Source organism: Aegilops tauschii, chromosome 2 (genome assembly GCF_002575655.3).
Source record: "Aegilops tauschii subsp. strangulata cultivar AL8/78 chromosome 2, Aet v6.0, whole genome shotgun sequence".
NCBI lineage: Eukaryota > Viridiplantae > Streptophyta > Magnoliopsida > Poales > Poaceae > Aegilops > Aegilops tauschii.
In genome coordinates, this window is record NC_053036.3 from 649,532,430 (window position 1) to 649,543,902 (window position 11,473).

Here is an 11,473-nt window from a genome sequence, read left to right on the forward strand (position 1 = left end):
TAGAAATAATTATAACATAAAAATTATGGCAATATATACAGCAGGCAAAAATCCATATATACGGCTGCGCTAATACGTGGAACACATTTGCAAGATAAATATAGTGGACAAATCACCGGCAGTAGGCAAGGAACACGTCCGAAATAAATGTAGCAAACAAACACAATACAGCTAATCACTTTGTCCATTAGAATATTGTGCCGACTGCCTTGGAATTTCTATCTTTGGTAAGCTTGACCCAAATGATCGATTGGCAGCATCAATGCCCTACCTACCTACGCATTTGATGCCACAAAGAACTTAGGACAATTAAAGGAATGACATATAACATACTCCCTCCGTTCCAAAATAAGTTGTACTAAGCTTGAGATCTTATTTTGGAACGGAAGGAGTATTTAACAGGAGAGGAGATTCAGAACCTAACGACAAAAGCTAACTCATTGAATCATCAAAAGTTAAACAGTAGAAGGATTACACAACTAACATTTTTGTGTGAGCACATGATGGTGGCAACCATCACATCCATCTTTTATAGTGTGAATGTGTAGGGCGTGCAAAAACGTCCGGTCATCTTTAACCGCAAGAGAAAAGTAAATTCAAATGGAAACAAAAGGATAATAAGCCTTCTCTAATAAAATTATACATTAAAGCACAACACAACAAAATACTACTACATAAAACAGGAGTGATTGTGAAATGAACCTCTAATTAGTGCCTACTTCCAAGTCCCACGCTTATATTTAAAAGCATTGTTGGATGAAGCCTTAATGAAGTTGGGAGGAAATTGAGGTACTCCCTCTGTTCACCTTTATAAGACCTTGAAGATATTTCAGACAATGTGCAAAACAACCTATTTTGAGTTGTCTGAAATGACTTACAAAAATGAACGGAGGGAGTACTATTTCCCGTAAGTGGCATTTTTGGTGCTTAAAAACTGATGTTGCACAAGTGCACATTGCTCAAATGTTACTATATATATGGATTACCACAGGTAATCACCATATGCTTCAGGTATTGAACAACTAAAAATGAATTAGCAAGGGATGGCATGGACGCCTGAATGACAAATTCAAGTATTTTTCTATTTCACACAACACGACGTAAACCTGAGATGATCTTCAAGGTCTAGTAGCTACGAAGGTTATGTATTGTCTCTCAGACTTAATCAAGCTACTTGCAAACCTAGACCCAAGAAGTAAGCATGTCTGGACAAGTATATGGATTCGAAAGATACGGCAGAAGGAAAAGTATGTAAACCAGTCCACGATGGAGGGAGTAGTGTGAGTAGGGAAGCTGCGTCTTGATGCAACTCAGCTGGTTCGCCTTCACAGCCAGCGGATTCTTCTGTAATTGCTAAACTGTCCACCGTTAACCCCTACCTCGCCCCCAAGCATGAGAAGACAACCGACCCAAACACCTCGACGGACCAGAAGCCTCGAATTCGACAGAGCTTGGTAACCTAACAGATTCAGAAATCACAATGGGCCTATAAAACAGAGTCCACATCTACATAGAGGTTTTTTGAACTGGGAGATTAATCGACAAAATGCAAATAGAAAGTGTGTGCGAACATGTGTATTCAGTAAAATGGTAACTTTACTGCAGCTTAAATAGGTACCAAAACTCTATGCTAACTATTAGCCCAAAAACTGGTTCAAAGTTTACGAAACAGTAGCATATCTTATTAGTAGCAACATACTCTAGCTCCTACTTCAAACTGAGATGATCTTGATATAATTGCAGCCTAGAACGAATAATTGACAATGACTAAAGTAAGTAACACGGGTGTAGAAACTATCATAGAAAATACTCCCTGTAACTTAATATAAGACGTTTTTTGACATTGTCATAGACTCTAAAAATGGAACATCATTAAACCTATCCCTACAAGAATGCCACTTCTGCTCTATGTAATTTGAAAAATCAATAGTAGTTCAATGATGTTATTATCCTTGTAACTTGTGCCCTCTTCAATCTTTTTTGTCCATGAGCTCATGTTGCAGTGCTAAAAATAGTTGATGACAAGAAATACTACTACCTGCTTCTTCCTCCTTGAGACAGTGATAGGCACAAAAGGGTGTAGCCACTCGCCTATTCGTGCTTAATAGGCTCCACAATGAGGAGGTGTCCCATTCACAGGTTTAATTTTTTTATCTGCTAAAAATAATCAAACCAGACAAAAGACCTGAATCATTGGAAAATTTAAACATGCAGCATACAGAAATCATCCTGACAAAAGTGAAATTACCTAATACATCCAGAGAGCTAACAGAAGTAAAATTTTAAATTACCTATTTCTCTAAAACGGCTGACTCAAACACGAAAACGCACAAACCAGAACTGCCAACAAATTAGACATTAGGTAAAGGAATAAAGGATGATGATCTAGAGAGGAAACAATGAACAAAAATGGACCCACTTGCAATGCCCAAATCGAAGAACTCTGATTGACATAGCAGCAACCCATGCAACCCCGACCTCTAGGGCAGAGAGGAAGCACATGGCGCAGCTGAAGTGATCCTTGGCGGCAGGGCCGTGAAGGAGATGGGGACAGAGTTGGCTGTCCTACCACTACTCCAGTCGGCCATCGTTAGTGTGGCGTACGGGGACGGGGACGGGCCAGCAGGAGTCCGAGCAACGGAGTGGATAGAGGACAAGGGAACCTCGAGGTGGCTGGTGGATTGCGTCATGAATCTCGGCGGGGGGACAACAGGCAAGGAGTGGCCGTAAGGATATCCGCGGTGCCGGCCGAAGCTAGGTTGGCGGCGGCCGCAAACCCTAGGTGGCGCTCGAAAGTAGAAGGACAACCACAGTGCTGTAATTCGTGGGAGCTTAGGCTAGTCATAGTGGGGAGTATCATAAAATAATATCATAGACGATCATATTTATTGCCATGCATGACATAAAGTAGCATAGCATTTAACATGACACGGTATCTACCTATGTTACTCTAACCCTCTCTCTCTCTTCTTTAATTGTGTGCCACGTAAGCATGTTTGCTAGTCCCAAGTGCATGTTACCAGTTATGTTACCCCCACTATGGCCAGCCTTAGAAACTGTAGTGATGAGTACTACATTTACCACACGTGGCTAGAGAGTAAAGGACACAATGCAACATGACATGTAGGCATGCAAGATGCAACCACCCACAAGCCTCGTGAACATAGAAACGTCGATCCGAGACAAAAGAAGTTACTCCATCCATTCGGGTTTGCAAGGCTCATCTCAAAAAAGGAGAAATTCGGATATACAAGTCTACTCTCGCATCTCCGAACCTTAGCACTAATCGCGAGCCAACACATGCAACTGTTGCAATAAAAATCATGCATGTAACAGTTGCATTTAAAAAACACATGCTATGTAGATGATCCAAAAACGAGAGCATGCAAGGCCATGATAGGCTGGTTTGTATGAGAGTTATGGGATCTAATACTGCATAGTTAAATGCTTAATAAGGAACAATAATTAGAGGATTTGCATGGTGGAATATTCCTTGGTAGTATGTGTTACTTTCCAAATGAGCCTCCCTTCTTTCCGGTTTAAAGGGCCCAATTCAAAAATCTCCTCAACCAAGGTAGATGGTGAGTGGTGGAATAAATTTTATAGTTTGCAAAAGAAGTCAATTAGTGCACTTATTTTTTTCTCAAAAAATCGTGTTTACCGATACATCGGCAGATGTTGGGTGATGCAATAAATTTCATAGTTTGCAAAATAACTCAATTAGTGCATTTGTAAGAATTAGTGCTGAAAGTAATCTAATTAAGCCCATTACATCTAGAAGTTTCATGGTAGGCCGACCCAGCAGATAGTTTGTGCATGAGACCTTCTATACTTTTTCTGTGATATTACATAGTTACAATTTACTAATGTTTATAAATCAATTGGTCAATTGGAAATATTTTTCAACCAACAAAATCAAGAGTAATCATTTTTCATTGGTCATGGGTGAGGGTGACCGAGCATAATTAGTGAAACAAACTGAGCAGTCAGTAACGCCTTCTTCTTCTTCTTCTTCTATTTTCTGCGGAGGAGTCAGTAACGCCTTGATGGTAGTAATACGGCAAATTTAGCCATGCCTGCACTATTGATTATGTGTGCAGTCGCAGAAGATGCAAATAGATATAGACCGAGCTAGCCTATAGTTCGTGCATGAGATGAGAGACCGTTTGTGTGCAGTAGTATATATAGTTACGTGAAAATATACAGTTTGTATTATGAACTGGTCGACTGCCAATATATTGCAATCAAGAAAACAAAGAGTAATTGTTTTTGCTTGGTAGAAAAAAGTTCATTTTATTAGCCTGAAGAAAAAGGCTGGTTTGCATAACCACTGGATAATTATTATTTTTCTGCTCCCTTAACACTCTCGATCTATCCAATACGGTTCAGAAATCGTCCTGCGTGGGTTTGCTGACGTGGACATGGTCAAAGCGGTATTTGACCTATGGGTGGGTCCCTCTCGTCAGTTGAGATGTGAACTGATCTCTCGTCCTACATAAGTTAAATCCCCTGGCGGTCCGACCATGAACGTGTGGTGCAGCGGCTCGCCGGAGCCGACGGAGCCAACAGGCGTGTGCGCGACCCTGACGCCGGCATCCCTCCACCACCTACTCCCGGTTTGCAAATGTGTTGGTACTGATGGGCTCCGATATAAATGGATAGGCTCTAGTGTCCGACAGCGGCGCGTATAAATGGATAGGCTCTAGTGTCCGACAGCGGCGCGTTGCCGCATAGTAGGGGCAACCGGGCAATGGAGGGGCATCCCTTCGAGTGGAGTCGAGCCGGCGGCCGGTCGAGGCGGAAGCAGAGGCAAACATAGGTGACACGAATCCGGTGGAGCGACGTCGATCTGGAGCAGTGGAGGTCAATTTGCAAGTAGATCGTGGTGACGGTGCGGCGTGGTTCTTTGGGCGAGATTGGGTGCCGTGCAGGTCGAGATTGGGACCTTGACCAGGCAGAATCCACTGAAGGTTAGCAGTGACATGGACAGTAGACGTCATCAGCAACTGTGAGAAAGAAACGACGGTGACGGGAGGTGGGATCAGCATCAGCAGCCAAAAAAGAGATCACGGTGGCCCGACAGGGGATCACATCCTCACCTGATGAGAGGGACCCGCAGGTCAAATACCGCTTTGACCACGCGCACGTCAACAAAACCACCCGAGCAAGCCCACTCAGGACGATTTATGAACGGTATTTGATAGATCAGGGGATTAAGAGAGCAGAAAAAATGATCAGGGGTTATGTGAACCAGCTATTTTCTTGAGGGTAGTAAGATGGACTTTTTTCTCCTTGGTATGTGTGGATGGTAACTAAGAATAATTAGTGAAGCTAAGTGAGTAGTCAGTAACCTTCACTAGCGATTATGTGTCTTGTCGTAGAGGAAAGAAATAGATACAACTTATCCTAAATATTAAACCAAAATTTTGTTAGAGTTGATAAGTTGTATATCTAAAAGTATATTGGCTCACAATATGCAGATAATGGATCAATGTACTTCACCTGCCATGTGGATTCTAAGTGTTTATCAAAAGGCAATTTTAAAATTTAAAGAACAGAGAATCAATTAATCTTCACACGTGTATATAACCATGTTGTTTGTGTTAATTTGGTGGTGAAAAACTTGTGGGAGGAATTATGTATTAACTTTTCTTTCTACTCCGTGTTATGTAGTTACATAGGGAAAATGATATCAATACTCGAACTTTTATTTTGATAAACGACCATGTATATGCAAATTCTATATACCTCAAACAAAGAGTAATTATTTTTCCTAGTGTGCGGATGGTAACTGAGGATAAATAGTGAAGCGAAGTGAGTACTCAGTAACGCCTACACTATTGATTTATATGTGTGTGGAAGCAGAATAAATAAATAGATAAGACTTATCCTAAATATTAAACCAAGCATTTGTTAGTGTGAAAGTAAGACACAAAAAAAATGCCGGGTAAGGATACGATATATAGATACATTTTAGGTTCAATTGACCGTAAAAGATCATTTGAATTAGTACTTCAACTCACATATTACTGTAGAGAGATTCCTAGATATTTTACAACAATTACAGCTTTAAGTAAAAGTTGCTAAAGTTAATTGTACTTTTCTTAAATCAGACGATATAATATGACTACTATAAACACTAATATGATTTTGGTAGTAAACTATTTGGGTCTGGCATGCTCAAAATTATGACTAAATTGGTCTTTTTACTAATCCGTCCGGAAAGTGTAGTATAGATCATGTCAGAAAATTGGAGTTCGAATAGCAAACCCTTAGTCCATAAGATATGAGTACCGTAGTCTATGAGATAAGTACCATGGGATTAAATACCCAGGCCACTGAGCTGGCTGTTGGTTCATACCCGAGACATACGTTGTTTAGGTGAAACGGTCTGCATCACACCTCATATGTTTTTGAATATGTAGCTCAAGAGCGGTGAGTCGTCAAACTACGAACTGCAAGCTACTCCTCCATTTCCCTATAGGTGTTTAGGCCTGCACAGGCATAGAACAAAAAACAAAAATATATTTACTACTATATTTGCATCATTGCTTAAATGCTTTAAATATGGTTAGATGATTGTAATATGTGAACTAACAATGATATGCATAGTTTGTTAAGAAAAAGGGTTTCCCCCGTTTTATATTATAAAGCAACAACTACTTACATCCAAAGCATCGATACAAACACACACCACACATACCCAAGGCGAGATACAAGGAAGCCGGGCAACGAAACACACCCACAACGACAACCAAGCACCTACAAGATGTGCAAAAAAAGGACCGCTTAGCACCGACGGAGACCACCAAGAGCAATCGTCCGGGGGGGGGGGGGGGGGGGGGGGGGGGTGACGAACCACGCCGGACCGAGGGCTCCAAGACGATGCCTCCAAGAAGGGTACGACCACGGAATGTCGCCACCGTCCAATCCGAAGATCTAGTTTTCATCCGGAGCGAGACGAGGGAGAGGGAGCACCACGACGGAGCCTACAAGGAGGAACACGACATCCGCGAATGCCGCCACCGTCGGCCAGTGCAAGAACTGGACAGGTGATGAACCCCGGTGCTTCAATCCCCCCGTCGTATCCCCGATCCGCCAACCACTCGCAGCCACGCCGCCCAAGCAGCCATGACTGCGTGGCCGCAACTGAGACGCGCAGTCCGCCCACGACATGCGCGCCTCCCACCGCCAGGACCGCCGCCTTGCCACCAGACCACCGCGACAGCCACCAAAAAACACAACTTTGGCCAGATCTGCGCCCCCAGCCGACTCCGAAGCCACCGGCGGGCACCTTGCCACAAGAGGAACCGTAACCATAAGCCGGTCCGGGGGAAGGGGGAGGTGACGGAGCAACCCAAGGCCAAGATTGGCGACGGGGCACACGGAAGCACCGCCGTCCACCGACCAGCCTCCCCCCCCCCCCCCCCCCCGAAACCATGTTCGCCCCCGAAGCCACAGGTCCGGACCATCCGGAGCGCACCGGCCGCTGCTGCACGCCGAAGAAGGGGAAGGGGAACCAGATCGGCCGCCGCCGCGCCCAAGGGTAGCCAGCAGGGGGGTCTTCCCGTGCCGAGCGCCGCCGTCCCGCCGCAAAGGGCCCGGCTGAACGGGGACGCCCACTGCCAATGCTACCACGCCGCCCCCCTCCCCCACCAGAGACACGGAGGGAGGGCCGCCCGCGACCCGGTCGAACTCGACCCACAGCGCCAGAGGCGACGCCGAGGCACTGCAGGGGAGCAGCCGCCACCGACACCACCCACCGGCCTGCACCACCTCCTTGCCGCCTGTCACGCCGCCGCCACGCCACCGCCGTTGGCCCACGCCGGAGCGTCGCTGCGCCACCGCGCCCGGCAACGAGCACCGCGTCCTGGCCCGAGAGATCTGGCCCGCGCCGATCCGCCCGCGCGAGGAGACAAAAGGGCCCCGCCGCCACCGGCGACGACCGGGCTTCGCCCGCTCGCGCCCCCTGGCGGTGGAGAGGGAGGGGGAGAGGGAGAGGGGAGGGTAGGAGGCGGCGCTAGGGTTAGCCTCCTGGACGCTCGCGGGAGCGTCGCAGGAGGAGGGGAAGTTATCGGTTTGGTGGCAATGATATGCATAGTTTGTTCTCATCAACTCTCTGTCCGCTTCACTTTTTCCTCGGTCTATTCGGATGGTGGCTAAGGACCATAATCGTGAAATAAGTACAGTAAGTGATGCCTTGAGATGGGATATTTACCCATTCTTGCACTATTGATTGTAGGCACAACAAGAGAAAATGTAAATAGATGGCGCTTAATCTAGAGTATTAGACTCATTTTTGTCAATTTGTCAAAGTGGAAGTCTTGAAAAGATCCATAAATAAGGAGCGAGTAGAATATATGCAATCTTAAAAGGAGTATTAGCCAGTTAATTGTGAAAATTAAAATATTATATATCACACATTTAAGGAACAACACAACACTTTAAAGTACATACATTATTAAGAGAAATTCATAGATTCACTAGATAACCAAGATTTAAAGGATAATTGTAATTTCACTAAATCAAAGGATATAATAGATTTAGCTTAAACATTATAGTTCTGGTAAAACTTTATTAGGGCTTGACAGTCTGCTCAATTTATATGTCTAAATTTAATTAAGATGTTGCCTGTGCATGTGCGCGGGTCACTATGCTAGTTATCCTACAAATACGTACACTTTCCCTCGCCCTATCGAAGGTGCCTAAATTGCCCTAAATGTTTTTTTGCAGCACTCAAGAGACTAGTTCATTGGCTGATGTTATATATATATACTGTGTTTCAAAGTACTTCTCAACCTCTAGAGACATATCTACATGTAGAATACATGGTATATTATAGGTTGTTCTTTTCCATTATCTAAAAAATCTGCTCGATGATAACTTTTTTCACATACAATATACATATTAGCAAGCCTTATGTAATGCTAAGAAATTATAGATAGATATACTAACTCCTAACTCTTGTGTTGTCATGATGATAAATAGGTACTTGATCGTTATCGATGATATATGGAATGAATATTCATGGAAAGAAATCAATCACGCTTTGATGAATGGTAAAGCTGAAAGTAGAGTAATCACAACTACTCGGAATCATGCAGTAGCCAACATGGCAGATGATGTTTACAGGCTAAAACCTCTTTCACATTTGCACTCTAAAGAGTTACTCAATAGAAGACTATTTGATGGTAAAGACAACGTCCCTAGTGATGTACCGGAGGTATCAGAAAAGATTTTATCGAAATGTGGTGGTATACCACTAGCCATCATTGAAATGGCTAGTTTTTTGTACATGAAACCAAGGGTTCATTGGTCTAAGGTGTATGACAATGTCGGTTATGAGTCAGATGTTGGAGGCAATGCAGATGTCTGGAAGGCGACGAGAGAGGTACTATCATCTAGTTATTATGATATGCCTGATTTTCTGAGGGCATGTTTATGGCATCTACACATTTTTCCAGAAGACTGTTTAATCAAGAAAGAAACTTTGATCTGGAAGTGGGCAGCCGAAGGTTTAATCGATGAGGAACCAGGGAAAGGGCTATCTGAGCTTGGAGAATTATGCTTCCAAGAACTCATAAATAGAAACCTGGTCATGTCGGTAGAGGATGACTCACATTGCGGGAAGGTAATTGGTTGCCGTGTCCATTATTTGGTGCTTGATATGATCTGTTCCTTATCAACTCAAGAGAACTTTGTTACCGTCCTGGACGGTAGCAAGCAACAACCCCCTGTTGCAAGCAAGACTCGCAGGTTGGCTGTCCAAAAGAGGGTCGCGAAGCAGGGTGACCCTCTAACTAACATTCGCCCGGAAAATCTGAGGTCATTTAATACCATGGGGTGTCATTTTAGTACGGATCTATCACTTTCAAGCTTTGAACGTCTCCGTGTGGTTGCTATAGAGGAATGTACTTTCAATGAAGGGGGGAGTTATAATCTTAAGTATCTTGGGAGATTACTTCAGCTAAGGTACCTCGGACTATATAACACACGTATTGATGAGCTACCGCAAGACATAGGGGATCTAAGATTTTTGCAGACACTGGACTTGAGGGGAACCAGGGTCAAAGAATTGCCAGGGAGAGTTGCTCGCCTAAGGCAACTCAAGTGCCTGCGAGCTGATGAAGGCACAGCAGTGCCGGACTGGATGGGGAATCTGACATCCCTAGAGGAACTGCTGCTGGGCGAAGTCAGCAAGTCGGTAAACTTTGTGAATGAGCTGAGCAAACTGACAGAGCTGAGGAAGCTAGAGATTCGGACTGAGAAGTTGGATAAGAACCAAAGCAAAGCTTTGGTGCAGTCTATGAGAAATCTAGAGAAAATTCAAGTCCTAAGACTTACGATGCGTTATTGGTGGCCATCACTTGGTGAGCTCAACTGGGGAGACTTTGACCCACCTAGACAACTCCGTGAGTTGCACCTAATGAGCATCGCATCCTCTCAGCTGCCCGCGTGGATCAACGCCTACCGTGTTCCGGTTCTCTCACACTTGTATGTGAATGTGATGGCTGTGAAAGACCAGGATCTAGAGAACCTTGGGAGATTGCCAGAGCTCATTAGTCTGGAGCTGCTGACGCCGTCGAATATCTCCCCTACCATCAAGGGAGACCGTGCATTCCCCAAGTTGAGGTGCTTTCACACGTCCACATCATTCAGTTTTTCAGAGGGAACTATGCGAAGCCTGGAATTATTTCACTTCAAAGTCGACATCTCGGCCTTGAAGGATGCCAACGTTAACTTTCATGAAGGATTTGTTGCATCAACAATGAAGAACCTCCCTTCGCTTCAGAAAGTCGAGGCGGAAATCAGCTTCACCGGTGACATCAAGGCGATACATGAAGCGCTGAAGCGTGCAGTGGACGAACATCCGAACAGTCCCAGCCTTCATGTCAAAACTAATCAGGTACGTACTACCGTGTGTCTCCTCATCACACCAATATGTTCTAGCTAACTTTCTCTCGGTCTAACACATAATCTTTTAAAGATTTCAGAGTATATACATACATGCATATACACACATGTCTGCGAATTAATTCGCAAAAAAAGAATGTACACGCATGTCTGATTGTTTTTCCAACCATGCTTGATTTCTTACGTCACGTTATTTTACAGGTTGCCACTGCGCAGAAAAGACTACTGTAATCATGTCACCGGCTGCAGGGCCATCTCGTCAGTCTTTGATCTTAGTTCTTGTTTGAAGGGGCAAAAACACCCAGAAAAACTGTCAAAATGAAAAAAGAAGGAAAAAAATTGTCTTTATGTTGCTTACATATATTGTAAAAAATCTAGTTTGGTGAACCAAGTTTGCTCAGTGTGTAATAAGGCTAGTTTGGTAGCGTGCCAGGTTTTTTGTCCCCTAGGTTTTGTTCCCAGCGAATGTAACTAGAGGGTTTTCCTGGTGTGCGTCGAACTCAGCGAACCTATTTCCATTTTCTACTATTGTGTTGAATTGTCTACACTCTTGTAAGTT

The 11,473-nt window shown here is 44.1% G+C and overlaps 1 protein-coding gene across 1 annotated transcript; it reads left to right on the forward strand.

Annotated features, from left to right (window-relative positions):
- The first annotated feature begins 8,889 nt into the window (after window positions 1-8,889).
- Window positions 8,890-11,473, forward strand: LOC109761854 (disease resistance protein RGA5-like). The gene is made up of 2 exons (XM_020320680.3): window positions 8,890-10,906; window positions 11,116-11,473. Exons 1-2 carry the CDS (start codon window positions 8,975-8,977, stop codon window positions 11,143-11,145), a joined length of 1,962 nt encoding a protein of 653 aa, XP_020176269.3. The 5' UTR covers window positions 8,890-8,974; the 3' UTR covers window positions 11,146-11,473.